General features: G+C 42.1%; 1 protein-coding gene across 6 annotated transcripts in view; it reads left to right on the top strand.

The window, feature by feature from the left end:
* LOC135216191 (sialin-like) overlaps nucleotides 1-17613 on the top strand; it is a 380051-nt gene that overhangs the window by 184183 nt on the left and 178255 nt on the right. For all 6 annotated transcript variants that reach the window (XR_010314828.1, XM_064251326.1, XM_064251329.1 and 3 more), the window contains 3 exons: nucleotides 8935-9005; nucleotides 9317-9394; nucleotides 14005-14160. Coding sequence is in view for 5 of the 6 variants with exons in the window: in XM_064251326.1 (XP_064107396.1) it covers nucleotides 8935-9005; nucleotides 9317-9394; nucleotides 14005-14160 (305 nt within the window). In the remaining variant the exon portion in view is untranslated. The remainder of the gene's footprint in view (nucleotides 1-8934; nucleotides 9006-9316; nucleotides 9395-14004; nucleotides 14161-17613) is intronic.

Genomic DNA, 17613 nt, shown 5'->3' with positions numbered 1-17613 from the left:
CAATTTGGATTTAGGAGAAATCGTTCCACTCTGGACCCACTATTAAGATTATCAACCCAAATTCAGCAAGGTTTCTCAAAATGCAGTCAGGCTATTGGAGTTGTCTTCGATCTCGGAAAATCCTATGACACTACGTAGTGTTTTGGTATTATAAAGCGGCTTCATGACATGGGAATAAGAGGTAATATGTTAAGTTTCATCAGTCATTCCCAAGTGATAGATATATTAAAGTTAGAATCGGAAATACCTTGTCTAATGCTTTTGAGCTGGAGGAAGGCGTCCCACAAGGCAGTGTATTGATTGTCACCTTATTTGCTGTGGCTATAAACAGTATTGCTGAATTTGTCTCACCTCCAGTAAAGGCGTCTTTGTTTGTAGATGAACTTGCTATTTATGTCACTAGTTATGATGCTATTGCAGCTTGTAATTTCTTGCAAAAGTCAGTTAATGCAATCAGTAATTGGGTGGAAGACAATGGCATTCGGTTCTCCCCTTCCAAAACTGTGGCGGTTCGTTTTACTAGAAGCACTCTAAAGGAAACCATCCCAAATATTAAGCTGAAAGGCACTAATACCATATGAGGAGGAGATGGAATTTTAAGGGATGATCTTTGATAAGAAGCTAACATGGGCTATTCATATGGACCCCTTGAAAATTAAGGTAAAGAGGCCGTTAACATTTTAAAAGTAGTCTCAGGTTTTAACTGGGGTGCTGATAAGAGGTCACTTTTACGCTTATATGACTTGTTTTGTAAATCTAAGCTTGAGTATGGTTGCCAAGTCTACTCTTCAGGAAGTGCAAGCAAGCTTAAGGAGTTGGACGTAGTATATCTTGCTGGTCTAGGATATGCTCTGGTGCATTGAAGACATTGCCAGTTGGAAGTTTATATGCCGACACTGAAGAGCAGAACTGGGACTGCAGTTTATGATCATGAAGAGTTTCCCCAGAAAACCCTGCAACATCTATTCTTAACCAAAATTATCCACACCAGTTTGCAAATGCTAGAGCATCCAAGCCTTTTCATTGAAGAATTAATGCTGCAGTTGACAGTGTGTCTATTAAAGACCAAAAAATTAAGGCAATACTTTGCTCTAAGTTGCCTCCTTGGTTGACTCAAGAACCATCGGTCTGTCAAAAAGCTGTGGTTAAGAAATTGGTTAATGTCCAGGAAGTGAAGGCTCATTTTCTTGATCATGACCAAGTACATTCAGGTTCTGTTAAACTATTCACTGATGGATCAAAGACATTAAGTGGTGTGTTGATTGTGCTGTTGTTCATGGTAATAGCTCATATGTGGGCAGACTTTCTAATAATGCCTCTATTTTTACAGCTGAATTAACTACATTAGCCAAATCTCTTGAGATTGTTTCTACTCTACAGGGTAATAACTTCACCATATACTCAGATTCCAATAGTGCACTCATGGCCATTAAACAATATAACCATAAACATCCAGTTATTCAATATATTCAAGAATGGTTGTATAGGCTTGCTTACAAATTCAAATTAGTCCATTTTTGCTGGGTCCCTGCCCATGTAGGTATTGCTAGTAATAAACTTGCTGACCATGAAGCAAGAGATGTCATTATTAAACATGATATTCTCTTTCATTATATTCCTGCTACCGACATGAAATGGGCTATTCATTCACATATAAAAAATAAATAGCAAGCACATTGGTCATCTCCCCTTCTGGCCAACAATAAAAAATACAGAAAGATCTGACAAAGTATTGAACATTGCCCACCTCCTTTCCAAGAAAAGCATAGGGTAGAAACTGTATTGTGTCGTATGAGAATTGGCCATACTTGATTGACCCATTGGTTCCTTTTAGAGTGGGTAACTGCAACAGTCTGTATGCAATGTGACTCTCTTCTTACTGTGGAACACATTATATTGCCATAGGTATTCTGCAGCATGGCAGAGACAAAGATTAGCTGGCAGGGATACAGCAGAACTGCTTGGTCCAGATGTTGCTGTGCAAAGACCTTCCTTACCCACTAATCACGGCCTTGTATCTCATCTAACTTGTAAAGACCTTCTTTACCCACTAATCACGATCTTGTGTCTCATCTAGCTAAGCAGCAAGAATCACATGTATATATTTTTATGTAAAATTTCCTGGCCTTCCCGCGAATATATAATTCATCAATGTAAGTCCATTATGTCTTTTGCTATTGTCATTTTATCAACTGCAAAGAAACACAAAATTCTCCTCTGTCTGAGTGCAGGTCGCGAGACTCGTGGTTGGGCACTCCGTTTCCGTCTGCACACTGTGTACCCAGGTAATAAATTAGTAATACTCGGTTCTGTCTCATTGCGACCTCACACTGCTGTGGATACCACGTGCCCAGATAATAAATTAGTAATACTCAGTTCAGTCTCATTGCGACCTCACAGCTGTTAATAACATTGTTGGATTCCTCAGAGACATTAACCTTTTTAATGAAATTTAATATTGACCTCTTGGTACATTGCCAAGTGTAGTATATACAATTGGAGTTGCATATATAAGCATGTTTGTATATGTATATATGTTTTGTATATATTATACATATATATGTGTGTATATATATGTATAGTATGTGTGTATGTATGTATGCGTATAAATGCTTTTAGTCTTTTTGCACACTGTTAAAGTTATATGCATACTCGAAATGCAAAGTTATAATTTTTTGGGGGGATATCGTTTTTAGCATAATTTTAAAATCATTACTTTATTTGTTTAATTTACAAATTCATCACCATAAACATTAATTTCATACCAAATTCATTGAAGCACTGAATAATCCTTTGGATTCCAGTGCTTGGCTTCAATCCTAAATCTCATACATATATACATCCCAGGGATTTGCAGACTGTATGTTCCATAACTATCAACATTCTACTAATTTCTGCATAAGATATAAACCAGAACGTCTGGAATGGAGATTAACTGTTTAGTTCAATGCAGACGTTTCTATGCATCTGGTAGCACTGCTGGGTATGTAGCACACAGATGCCCATGCTTCAATATATATCTCACTCATGAACTGCCTCGGCAGGGATGGTGCTTCAGTTGTTTGCGTCTACACTATCATTTTCCTCGTACTCACCCTTACCATACTCCAAAACCACAGGTGCCCAGTGATAGTGTAGATGGGCCTTAAGGCCTTTGGCCCCTACCTGCAACCTCTTTCGTTTCTTTTTCTCTGCCTCCTTTCATATTCTCTCTCTTCTGTCTTACTTTCCATCCTCTCCTAACAGTTGATTCATAGTGCAACTGCGAGGTTTTCCGCCTGTTAACCTTTCAAACCTTTTACTGTCAATTTCCGTCTCTGCGCTGCATGGCTTCATATATGCCAGTGCTTGGCCTGTGGCCTACATTTTATATTCAATTCATTCAATTCTGTTCAGTTAAAGGTTGTTATTTGGAGTTGCGAATAATGGTAAGTCATTTTCCCAAGAACGTCCAACATATTATATAGCTCTATTTCAAGCTCTTTGAGTTCATTCTATGCCACATATAATTTGCAAAGGTTTATCAAAATCATTTCTAATTCTTTCTTTTTTATTCAGCATCTACGCTTTGCACATATTTCAGCTTTTGTTTTCATAAAAACTCCTCTTCCAGATCTGTTACATGCATCCTGCTACTTCCTCCTCTTACTAACCAAATTTCCCAAAGAAGCCCTTCAGAATTCTAACCCAAAACATATCTTTGCACAACAAATTAACTTCGCAGATTAGGTGAAGATGGTAGAAATGTAGAAACTACTTGTATTCCTGACCATCTAGGCATTACAAGAAGTGAAAAATCTGATTAAGCAGCCAAATCTGCGAATACCATTCAAAGATCGCATGTAGATATTTCTATCAGTGGTAATGTATCTAAAACCAATGTAATCAGCGAATGGCAGAAGGTATGGAATAACGAACTTAATAGTAATAAATTAAAGCAGATCAAGCTGTATTTTATTAAGAAATTTGTCACATTACTGGGAACGACTTGCACCAGTAATTTTACCATTTTTTTTTGAATTGGTCACTCTCCTTTAACCTATGGATATTTGATGAATAGCCCACACATTCCAATCCTTATATGTACCGAATGTACCGATTGTAAAAGAACACCAACACTTAAGCATTTTTTGGGTGAATGTCCAAAGTAAATCAAGGAAAAATGTCAAGGTTTGGAACTGAATAAAAGAAGATTTGTCAAAATAAATTTAAGCACCATTATATAATAGTTTCTACTCCTTTGGGCTGGTTAAACTACATACTAAATAGCACACTGATAAACGCTTGATTGTACTTGAACCGTAGACTATTTCTTGTGATTATCACTGCCATACTATAGTAAATAAATTCAGGTGTCGTTATCTTTAAAGTGGAGAAACAAAGTAGTTTTTATCATTCAGAAATCATGCAAGCTGTAGCATGATGTGGCAGGATCACAAGCTCAAAAAACAAGCAGGCAAAATCCCCCCCGCATAAACTTAACCAATCCGACTTCCAAACTCACCCTCAGGCACACTTTCCTCTTTACACTACGGAATACACGCAGGACAATTGACCTACCTACACATAGAACAAAAAACACAAACATATATACTCGCCCAACTCCAGATACTCAGGGCTATGCTGTGCTGTCCGCTGGTCGAGGTCGCTGAGACATCAACAACCGTCGCAAACCAATACACAACAAACAAGAACACAACAACAACCAAGGACCACAACTCCACAACACAACAACCAAAGACCACGACCCCACAGCTCAACAACACAACAACCAAGGACCACAACCCCACAGCTCAACAACACAACAGACAAACAAGGACTACAACCTCAACAAAAGACCACTGCACAAACAATCACTAACAACATAAAGAAAACAACAAACAACAAGCCAACACACACACCCACTAACAACATTAAAAATAACAACACAAAAAACAACAAACACAAGCCAACACACACACACACCCACTAACAACATCAAGAAATCACAACAGCTCATCAACAACAACCCGCAGCAACTCACAACCACAACAACTCACATATAACTTAACAGAAACTCATAAGCACAACAAATTTAACAACACAGGCACAACAACTCTAAAACAAACAATATGAAACTTAACAACAAACTAAACAAAAAATCAATCACACAATTTAACTGACCATCAATGCCTTCAATACTCTTCACAGACTGCTGCTGACACTACTGACCATCATAGGCTCTGACTAAAGACAAAAAAACTCTGATCATAACTCTAACTCCAACCGCACCAGCAGACAACCCAGAACTCACCAACAGCCAATTCAATCGTTAACCATCCATTCACCAATTACGCCCTCTCTCTCTCTCTCTCTCTCTCTCTCTCTCTCAACTACACCAAACACAAATACATACCAGACGATCTCAACAGCAACACAAACACAAATCTCTCTCTCTTCTCTCTCTCTCTCTCTCTCTCTCTCTCTCTCTCTCTTCTCTCTCAAAGACGTTGTCAAATTTAACTCCCTTCACAGGACTGGGACCGGACACTACATGACCTCTAGGCTCGGACTAAAGAGCAAACTCTGATCATAGATCTCTAACTCCAACCACACCAGCAGACAAACCCAGGAACTCACCAACAGCCAATTCAATACTTAACCATCCATCCACCAATTACGCCCTCTCTCTCTCTCTCTACAGAAACCAAAACAACAAATACTCTACTACTGAACGATCTCACAGGCAAAACACAAAACTCTCTCTCTCTTCTCTCTCTCTCTCTCTCTCTCTCTCTCTCTCTCTCTCTCTCTCTCTCGTCTCTCTCTCTCTCTCTCTCTCTCTCTTCTCCTCTCAAAGATGTTGTCAAATATAACTCCCATAACTCCTCCATACTCCCCCATTACATTTGACAACGTCTCCTTACACTTGCAACACCCTCACTAAATAGCCTTCTGCAACAACCACAGATGCTCGGATGCAGGCCCCCTGGATCTTGTTTGAGGGCCCTCATACACACACTCAGTTACACCACCATCCACTTCTCCCAGACCACTTCCAATCAGACTCCCATTACCATCTCCCTCACCACTATCCTCCCAAATCCCATTCACTATCTCATCTACCCCTTCTAACTCTTGTCCTAATATCTCTTGTAACTCTGCCACCAAATCACTCACCTCATTTACACTCCTGCCAAACTCCTGAAGAGACTCATTCATACTGCCAACCACGTCCTTACTACTTGATTCCCTTCTTGCCAAAATCTCATTAAATCCTGACAATTCAAACCCACGCACGCTATAGGTATGATTCCTTCCCTCAGAGTCATCCGTATTACAAGTCTTATCCACCAATTATACCCTAACACTAACCCCTCTATCATGCAGTTGACGTTTCTCCCTTTCATTACCTTTCCTTACCTTCTTCCACTTTCTTCCATACTCAACCAACATCAACTGCCGATCTTCCAGACCCATTTGCTCACTGACACTCAGCTCACACTTATTCACCCTCAACCACTCACTCATCGCATTTTCCCGAACATACTGCGGTACTTTCCTCCACTTACGGAGCTGGTTATGGTGTGCCCTAACCTCATCCACACCCCCATCTACTCACAATTTCCCCAACACATAACTCAATCCACTCTATCCCACTTCCAAAATCTCAAAAGGCCCTTCAAATTTCTCCCTTATTCACATTCATTCTCCCCATCTCAACCATCTCTTTCAACACCTTATCTCCAATCTTAAAACTTTCAAACCTTTCACTCGCTTTCTTCCACAAATCTCGATCACTCTCTGACAGACCCAACCGCGGCCTAACAATCATTTCAAAATTCAACACATACTTACATGGAGATATACCTATACTCTTCTGCAGTGTGGCATTATATCCCCACCCTGCACATCCTACATACATATCCCAATCATTGTCGCCTTTACTCATCATTCGCAAAATCTCAGTTATCGTTCTAACAGTCCTTTCCGCCAAGCCATTCGCACTGGGCATATACGGAGTAGAATATACATGGACAATACCCCATTCCTTCAACATTTCTTCCAATTCCCATCCCACAAACTCAGGCCCATTATCACTGAACATTTTTGCCGGCTTACACACACACACACACACACACACACACACACAGGCAATATCACTTGCCCCACCATCCACACAACAGTTTCACTCCTCTTATTTTGATGGGAACTGCATAGGCAAATATACTCATGTGATCCACCATCACATTCATCCTCACCACATTCATCCTCAGTTATCTCCTCACTTCTGTACTCCTGATTCAAAATCCCTTCATAGTCTCCTTTCTTAACCAACCAATTACAACCGTGTTCCCCACACTGAATCCTCAAAACCCCATGCTCACTACCTATACTTACCCTCCCTCGATACTCGACCAGTCTGTCCCATTCAAAATACAAAATCACCTTTATTCCAAAGAACTCAGCTACTGCTGACAGCAATTTATGCAGCATTTCCTCTTCCCCACCTTGTTCCTCTGTATATGCCACTCCCATCTGCACTTCACTCATCAACCTCACTCGCAACTCATTCGGACCACATTCGGACCCCAGTTACTCTTCACAACTCATTCGGCACCACATTCGGCACCCAGTTACTCTTCACAACACCGTTGCCTCTACCATGCATCCTAGACATTGCATCTGCAATCACATTTTTACTCCCTGGCTCATACTCTAACCTAAAATCAAACTCACTCAAATCTTCATTCGTCTTCGCGATCCTAGCATTCACACTCTCCTTCTTGATCATATACACTAATGGCAGATGGTCCGTCTGGATGACAAATTTTACTCCATACAAAAACACTTTCAACACTTTCACACAAAACCTTATTGCCGCAAGCTCCTTCTCAACCACCGAATACTTCCGCTCCGCTTTATTAAAAGCTTTACTTACATACGCAATTACTCTCAACTGTTCCCCCCCATTCACCTCTTGGATCTGTGCTAGACACCCTCCCATGCTAACCTCGCTCGCATCAGTATACAGCTCAAGCTCACTCGCATCCTCACTATAGTCTGGAAAAGCCAAGGTGACGTCTCTAGCAGCCTCCTCTTTCAATCTCTCAAATGCTCCCACCATTCGCTCATCCCACTTTAGCCTAGTATACTTTTTCTTCCCTGTCCATTCAGATCCCGCCACAATGAGCAACAAGTCAGTAATTAATGAGCTGGCCGAGTGAACTTTGTTGACTTATTTTGTAATCCCCACTAACCTTTGGTATCTTTCCATTCTTCAACCTACTAATTACCATAGTAACGTCCTCAACCGTCACTTCCCCTTACACTAACTCCCTTCACTTCTGCATCATCAGCTCCGCCTCGCTTTTATCATCCACATTCAACAAGTCCTAAAAGTATTCACTCTATTGCCTAAGGAGTACTATACTCTCTTCAGACAGTATTAAGCACACTGGTCAGCCAATTACATTCTCACCAAGGCACAAAAGCATCTCTTTTGCACTCCGTTCAGTTCCTGGTGTCTTTCCATTCTTTTATTTATTCTTCCCATAGTCCCTTCTCTCTCTCTCTCTCTCTCTCTCTCTCTCTCTCTCTCTCTCTCTCTCTCTCTCTCTCTCTCTCTCTCTCTCTCCTCCTGACACCTTTATTTAACCTATTCCTGTACACGATCTTTGCTGTTGTCTCACTACACTTTTCATTTCTTTATCCTATCTGTCGCTGCTCTTCTTTCTAAGGACTTTTTGAATACGCTTTTCATATTTTACTATCCAAAAGTTTGTCATGCTTCTTTCTTTAACCTTTGCATAACATACACTTTAGACTTGTATGGTAAGGTGTAAAATGCACCAATTAATTTTTTGTCTATTATGTATGCTATTCATTAAGTTATTTAAATCAGGTTTACTTTGGTGTTGTTGAAACATTTAGAAAGGGAATTTTTTTTTTAAGAATCGGTAGAATCTCCAACATTTGATCTGACAACTCAGTCTCCATCTGGAGCTTCATTGGTGGATACCGAGGTAAGAAAATATCAGAAATGTTTTTAATTTTAGTTTAATGTATTGGCTTTTATTCCCACTAGTATTTAAGTTTTTTCATGACATTTTCAGATAATGTAAACAAATTATCAGTTGATAATTTTTATTCTGTTAACTCTTATTAGTCTGTAGAATAGTAGTAGCCATCTGAAATTCTTCATTGCAACAATGTACTGCACATGGCTCCAAAAATAGTGGACTTTACTGTGCTCTATTAAAAACAGTACCCAATGTGCGGTGTTACATAGTATACTGTACACTGAGACACAATGTTGCTTCTGTATTTTGCACAGGGTGACCTCATGGACTGGGACGAAACTACTCAGGGTCTTATACTAGGGAGTTTTTTCTACGGCTACTTTTTAACGCAGGTAAATGTTCTAAGGACAGTTTTGGTTTTTTATTATTAGTAGCTCAAAATGCAAGCTGAAGGGAGTTAACTAGAGACCTCTTCTATTGCTTTTTTTATTTAAAAGTCGGCAGGATGGACAGTTACCTCACTCGTCCTCACTGATTCTTGACTTTATTCTGATCTAGTGCCATGTGCATTAGAATGCTTAAGTTGTTCCAAACTTCGATCATGCTTGGTTTTCTTAAAATGATTAACAATTCGGTGGTTGTGCAGAGTTCAGATCTGGAGGATAAGAATGAGCCAAGGAAGAAGGAAAGTGGAGATGGACCTATCCAAAAGGGAAGTAAATCAAATTTTCCAGACAGCTGTCTCTGGACAGTAGACGGTTTCAGAATTCAAATTGTTAATAGTGTGTGAAAGCGGTTTTTGCTTGAACAGATTTTGAAAAGAAACAAAAGATATTTTTGTTTATACAAGCTTACTAAGCAAGGAACACAAAATAACACGAAAAAAATTAAGATAGGACTGTAATTTAAGTGGTTGGTTCTCAGAACGTTACAGTACTTGTTCAGAAAATGCTGGTACTGTGAGTACTGACTAAGACGAGGAGAGTGAGCGAAGTAATTTTATTCGGCAAATGAGGCTGTACATAAGGCGGTGTGCTGACGGAAGCATAGTGTCCATCATGCACCCATGAACAAACATAAACAAGACAGGGCCCCCGCTGTGAATGTGCCTTCACAGACGAAAATACATGAATAATATTACATAGAGGGAGCGAATTCCCGACATATATAGTACATCAAAAGAAAGGGCAGAAAATGCTCTACATTTTAGTTCCTGGAAGAAAAGAGAGGACATATGGATGTTCGCCCAAATGTCGTCCTTACAAATACTCACTTCCCGAAGGACAATGATTACATAGAATCGTTGGATGAACTAATGGGAAATTCTTGTGGGGTGGAGCTGGAATGACCTCAGGTTCATGATTCCCTTGGTTGAGGGACGTCTTGCTTGTCCTTGTCGTCTTGAGGGCTGGAAAGCAGGATGCTGCCCCTGGTAATGGGCTTGAGGGGTTCGACTGCTTTCCTTGGGTGGCCTTGGGCCACCTGGTAGACCGGTTGATTACTGTCAGGAGGTATCAGGCACCTTCGGATGGAGGAAGAGGTCCGACGACGTTGACATGGATGTGTCCGAATCTTCGCCTGGGCTGAGGAAAAGAACCTATCCCGAATTCGGTGTGCCTTCCTGTCTTGCTACTCTGGCACGCGATGGAGTTTCTGGCCCACTCCTGAGCATCCTTCCTGGTGCTGAGCCTGTTTGTCGTGTGTGGTGACGGGTGTGAGAGGCCATGAATGACGTCGAACACCTGTTTACTGCGGGAGGCGTGAACCAGCGGCTGGTGGTCCGTCCTTATGGTGAAAGGGACGCCCTCCAGAAGATATTTGAAGTGATGGACGGCATGGTAGACAGCAAGGAGCTCGCGGTCAAATTTGCTGTAGAGTCTCGGCGGGTTTGAGCTTCTTGCTAAAAAAGGCTAGCGGTGTGGGGACTCTGTTGACCAGCTGTTCTAGGACGGTGCTGTACATGATGTTGCTGGCCTTGTTGGTGAGTGTCAGGGGTGCATCAGGTCCTGGTGAGCCAGTGTGGTGGCCCTACTGAGGGAAGACTTGGTTTGGGTGAAGGCAAGCTGCTGGTTTTCTCCCCATGTCAGCTACTTAGGTTTGCCCTTCAGGACCTTGGTCAAAGGGCACATGGTGTGGGCGATGTCCGGGACGAACATTCGGTAATAACTCACCATCTCTATTAATTCTTAGAGGGTCTTGTCGGTTGTCAGTGTTGGGAACTTCTCCACTGCGGCCACCTTTGACTTCATGGGACAAACTCTTGCTGCTGTAATTTCGTGGCCGAGGAAATCCACCTTCTTGGCGTTGAAGGTGCATTTGTCAAAACGGACAACAAGTCTGTTCTCCTGTAGGCACTTGAGGACGGCCTGGACGTGGTTCAGGTGCTCCTCCGGCGATCTGGAAGAGATATGAATATTGTCCAAGTAGTAGACGCAGAAATGTAAGTCATCGAGGATGTTGTCCATGAGGCGTTGAAAGGTAGCCCCAGCACTCTGTAGGCCAAAGGTGGAGAAGGCAAACTCGAAGGATCCGAAGGGCGTGGTGATTGTTTTCGGAATACGGGATGGATAGGGACTTGAAAATAAAACTTTAATAAGTCAATCTTGGAGAAGACCTTGGAGCCATGGAGGGCCTGGTGAGGTCCTGCATGTTTGGCAGGGGGTAGCTGTCGGGAGTGGGGACGAGGTTCCGGCGCCAGTAGTCACTGCGGGGCCTCCACGTATTGTCTGCCTTTTCACCATGTGGAGGGGGGACACCCACGGACTCGCTGCCTTTTTACAGCTCCCCATCTTCTTTCTTTCTTTGAATGCGATCTTGGCTTCCTAGAGGAGCTTCAACGGGAGGCAGTGGAACTTTGCATGTGTCAGGGGGGCCCTTGGTCTCAAAATTGTGGAAGACACTGAGCTTGGGCGCGGCCCCAGCTCGGGGTGGAAGATGTCCGGAAACTCCTGGAGAAGGGAGGCGTATCTGTAGTGGGGAAGGACGGAACAGATTGTGAGCACCCTTGGTCCTCTGGCGAGTGGGTGGGAGAGGCAGGTCTCGGTATCAAGAAGGCGCTGGCCGGCCATGTCCACCAAGAGGCCGTGGTGGGTGAGGAAGTTTGTCCCCAGGAGAGGGGTCCGTACATCGGCAAGGACAAAGGGCCAGGTGTAGGTCCGGCCCAGGAACACGATGGTATGGGCCCTGGTGCTGTAGGTGCAGATGGGCGTCCTGTTTGCAGCTACGAGGACGGTTGGGTCGTTGGGCGTAGAAGCCCCTGGATTGGTACCTCGTTGCTGCTGCTGCCATGGGGGCTTGTTTTGAGCACTACCTCTGTTGTTTTTTGGAGGACAGAAGGAGCAAGGGCGCTCACACTTCCCTGCCTTGCTGCCGAACTGGCAGTGGAAGCAGCACCACTCGATGTCTGGGAAGGACTTCGGCGATTACTGGTATGCTTCACCAATCGTGCCCTCCTGCTGTAGGCTGTTGGCTGATGCAGCTTGGGTGGCGGTAAACAGCGTGAAAGCCTGGTGCACCAGACTTTCCATCTCCATAGTTGCTGCATTAGGGATCTGGCTTCGGACTTTGTGAGCAAGCTGGCGAAGGAAGAGTTGACAGAGGATGTTCACCTCCTACCTTCGTCCTTGGTGGTCCACCTCTGGACCAGGTCCAGGAGCTTGTGCCAGGCCAGTCTGGGATCCGCAGTGGTCATGGAGTTGACCACAAGGTCGAAAATTTGGGCGGCTCGCTTGGGAACTGGGAGGGAGAAAACCTGGATGAGCTCCCTCTTCAGGCCTTCGTAGGGCAGCTCCCCGGGATGGCAGTGCATCCATGGGGCGAGGCTTTTTAAGGCATCTGCCGTGAGGGTCCTGGCAATGAGGTCCACCTTGGTGCTGTCCCAGGTGATGCCGTTGATCCAGAACTGTGCTTCTGCCTGATGCAGCCATGTTGCAACGTCCTCACTGCAGAAGGGTGGCAGCTTGACATGGTGGGGCTCGACAGTGCGGTTGGCCGGGGCGCGGGCACGGGCATCGAGGAGGACTCAAGCGCGAAGGAGGATCGTCTCGCAGATCATGGGGTCGAGGCAGACACAAAGGAGTTGAGTGTATGCACTGAACTCTCAATTGTCTTGTCAGACTCACTATTACGGTCAACGAGATGTCGTGAATGGCAGGCCAAACCGTAAGACTGAACGCCAAAACGCTCCCGGAAGAATTGCTGTTGCGAGTCCGCTAATGGCATTGAAGAGTACCAGAGAAACTAGACTAGGCATTGTATGGGTCCGTTAAGGGTTCTCTGAAGGTGAGCTAGGTAATTAGTCCCTTAATGGCAAAGCCAAAACCACTTGGGTCACCTACTCCGGGGTCACCAATTGTGAGGACTGAGTAAGATGAGGAGAACGAGCGAACTAATTTTTTTTGGCAAATGCGGCTGTACATAAGGCGGCGTATGGACGGAAGTGTAGTGTCCGTCATGCATGCATGACCAAACAAACAAAATGGGACAGGGCCCCTCGCTGTGAATGCTTCTTCACAGACAAAAATACATGAATAATATTACATAGAGGGAACGGATTCCTGACATATATACATCAAAAGAAAGGGTGTATAATGCTCTACATTTTAGTTCCTGGAAGAAAAGAGAGGACATATGGATATACAGATTTTTACAATGGAAGGGCAAACATTCGCCTAAATGTCATCTTTACAGTACTACAAGTTCTATAATTTCTGTAATTTCTAAACTAATTTTCACCCATATTTCACTTAGGGTATGGAATTTTAATAATAACAACCATGCGTTTTGTAGAAGTTATGGAAAATCTCAGTTTTAGTTATAACCAAACTCAGACCATTGACGCAAACGCAACATTAATTTCAGGTCCTTCACTGAGTAAGAGAGTGTAGCATTTATTCATTATCCAGTATCTATCCTTGGAGTACGGGTCTTTTTTATCTTTTTTTTTTTGTTTGAAAAGGGTTATGGTAATAATTTTTATTTATTTATTTATTTTTTAATCAAGATCCCTGGAGGAAGATTCGCTGAGATGTATGGTACCAAATGGGTATTTGGGCTATGCATCTTTGGTGGTGGAATCTGCGCCCTTCTGTCCCCGGTTGCTGCCCGGCTACATTACGGTGCCTTCATATTCGTTAGAGTCATCCATGGTCTTCTGCAGGTGAGAGAGAAAAGTTGTTTCGAGTTCATCAGGATTTCCATACCCTATGGTGTAATCCTACTTTCTTGGTCTTATTCACAAGATTTTTTAACTCAAAAGCTAATTTTCCATCCCAAATCTTTATTTTATTCTTAAGTCATCGCATCATAATGGCATATTTAGAAACTTCCACCCTCTTCCAGAAAATGGTCAGTGAATTGATTCCCATATTTTAATTATGAAAGCTCAGGCTCTTACACATATTCAGGATTATTTAAAGCAAACGTATCTAAAAAAACAAAAACAAACTGAACAATACATGATCCGACCTCCAGCGTACTCGAGACGCTTGCAAGATTTTCCCCTTACACACAAGTTGTAAACCTTCTAATCCTAACTTTTAATGTAAATTAAAACGTGCTAAAATCTACAGTCAAATAGAACCTTGTTTCACCAATGAAAATTTAAATGAATACGCTACCTTTCATGAGAAATAATTTTTCTGTATTGTTTAACATGCATATTATTTATTTTTTACATTTTCATTCCGATAAATAAATCGTAAATATCCTATTCTAAAATTCTTGTATATTTAACTCAACACAAAACAGCTTTTTCAGACCTATTTAGGCTCTTCCATAGACCTTTCCTACCCATCCAACACCAACAAAGTAGTTATAGGCTCACTCCCCGAGTAAGCAAAAATATATCTGAAACCTGGCTCCAGTTGCTGTTGTCAGTAGAACAAGGCGTGAGCCGACCTCCAACTTACTCAGGATGTGTGAAAGATTTTCCCTTTATGCATAAGTTGTAAACATTATATTCCTAACTTAATGTGAAGTGATCTTCATCATTAATACTCATAATCAGTACTACTCATACTAACAGCAAGGATTAAATAAAAAGGACACAAATGAAACACGTTCATATATTCTCAGTTATAAGTGGAAACCCAAAATAATTGAATAGTGGCCTTTAAGTTCAGTACACCAAATAAATTAAAACATGCTAAATTCTACGGTCAATTAGAGCGTTGTTTCACCAATGAAAATGAAAATAAATGTGCTATATTTTATTAGAAATAATTTGTCTGTACTGTTTAACATGCTCATTATTTATTTTTCACATTTTCATTCTAATAAATGAATCATAAATATTTTATCCTAAAATTCTCGTATCTTTAACTCAACACGAAACGCCTTTGGTGTAGACTGTTGTCGTTAGCTTCTGACAACAGTCTACACCAAAGCTACGAACCTTGAACTTTGTCTAAATGGAGATAGCGAGTGTCCTGCATGGTTCAAGACCACCATGTCAGGGCCTTCGTCAGGAGGCCCTCTCACACTGTCGACGTGCAGGACACGCACCTCGAACTCGACCGAGTATCCCAGATGCTGATTGATAATGGGTACTTGAATAAACTCGTAAACCGAGAAACATAAGCTGCCTTGACAAGTGGTACATGCCAGAGGAAGAGAGAAGGAACATTCCACCCCTGGAGTATATAAAACTTTTCTACAAAGCCTTCATGCACCACCAATACAAGGTGGACGAAGCAGCCATGAAGAAAATAATAGAGGAACACGTCCTCCCATATGGAGGAAGGGAAGAGAGTGTCCCTCATTATTTACAATAAGAACTGGTGTATGAAGGACCTCCTGATGAAGACAACCCCTCCCCGCCTGTAGGAGACCCCCTAAAGCAGTCCCAACCAATGTTGTCTACCGATACGTATGCCCCTGCCAAGGATGCCCTGGGATTTACATCGGCGTGACGACGATGCGCCTGTCTAAAAGGATCTCCTGCCACGCCCAGGAGGGCGCCATTAGGCAGCACGCCCTTGCAGTGCACCAAAAAGACATCACGAGAGACGGCATCATCAAAATGTCAAAATCACCGGGAGAGCCCCTGACCCACGACGTCTGTGCCTCCTAGAAGCACTGCTTATCCTTGAGCAAAAGCCCCCCTTTAATACCACTCAAGAAGCGTTCCTGATACTGACGTGTGTGAGGAGGACCAAGCCCCTCCCCCCCCAATGAAAGTACCAGCGCGCATGAAACAAACAACATCGGACGTGAAGCATATTATGAGAATAATACCAGGGGTGACGTCACTCAGGTAAAAGCCAATCAAGAGGCTCCCAGTGATATTCCCCACCTGAGAAGGTCTGCAAGACTCGTAAACGATCACCGCATGAGTCACCTTTCCAGGAACCAATGAAAACTCGACCTGCCGGAGAGGTTCTCCAGACCATACTTGAGATCCCGCAACATCACAATATAAGGAGAAGGACTCGCCACTGGAATTCAGTCCCTCAGCAGTCATTGCTGGATAATGTCCTGTGGATCAGGATGAAACGTCGTGTTGGAGAGAGAGAGAGAGAGAGAGAGAGAGAGAGTGAGAGAGAGTATTGCATAAGCAATAATAAACCAAAATGACTCAACCAAATTTTACCATGCCCTTTGGTGCGTTGCTCGCCAGTCTAAACCAAGAACAAGTAAGCCGTCATCAGAAAAATAAAGTCTTTACAAGATTATTAGTGCCTTGAAGCAGCAATTCATTTTTTAACAACAACCTATTAGTATTATTATTGATGATTATTATTATTATTCATTATTATTCGTTATTATATTTGTTTGTGGAGAGAAACAGTCAAGACTGGCAATTTTTTACAGTACGGTACATTAACGGTTCATATTTAGCCTATGAGTATGATACAATCGTACAAAAGTACGGTACGGTACTCTTCAGGTACGGAAAGAATGGGCAAATTTTGTATTGTAACTTACATTAAGGCTTAGATATATCAGTGATATATCCAAGCATAAGGTAAGATACAGTAGTAGTAGTAGTAGTAGTAGTAGTAGTAGTAGTAGTAGTAGTAGTAGTAGTAGTAGTAGTTGTTGTTGTTGTTGTTGTTGTTGTTCTATAGTGATTATACATTACTAGTAGTAGCTATTACTATTTTTATCTTAAGGTCTAAAAAAAGGAAATTGTATCTTTCTTTCTTAGTGACCATTGACTTGGGTTAGGGGGAATCATACTGTTAATACTAACATCATCATCATTTTTATCTTTGCAACAACTGAATATATAGACGTGTATATACATATAAAGTCCCTTTGCTAATTTACACCTGTGAACACTGAAATTTTTATAAAAAGAGATTTTACTGATGTAGATGGAGTTAGCTTATAGTATGATAAAGATACGGAATTACAGTACGTTATCTTTACCGTACTGTACGGTACAGAAAAATGATGTAGGGTACGGTACAAAATTACAGTATGGCATTTTAGCCAGGTAAGAAGTACGGATAAACATTCCATACCGTACTGTACTACTAGCCTTGGAGAACAGAGAGAGAGAATGCTGATGTGGATTATGGGAATATCGCTGCTTGAGAGATTGGAAAATGATGAAATAAAAAGCAGGGCAGGCTTAGTAAAGATTACAGAGGTGATAAGAGAGTCA

Source organism: Macrobrachium nipponense, chromosome 6 (assembly GCF_015104395.2).
Source record: "Macrobrachium nipponense isolate FS-2020 chromosome 6, ASM1510439v2, whole genome shotgun sequence".
Taxonomy (NCBI): domain Eukaryota; kingdom Metazoa; phylum Arthropoda; class Malacostraca; order Decapoda; family Palaemonidae; genus Macrobrachium; species Macrobrachium nipponense.
This window is presented reverse-complemented; position numbering and strand designations above follow the sequence as displayed.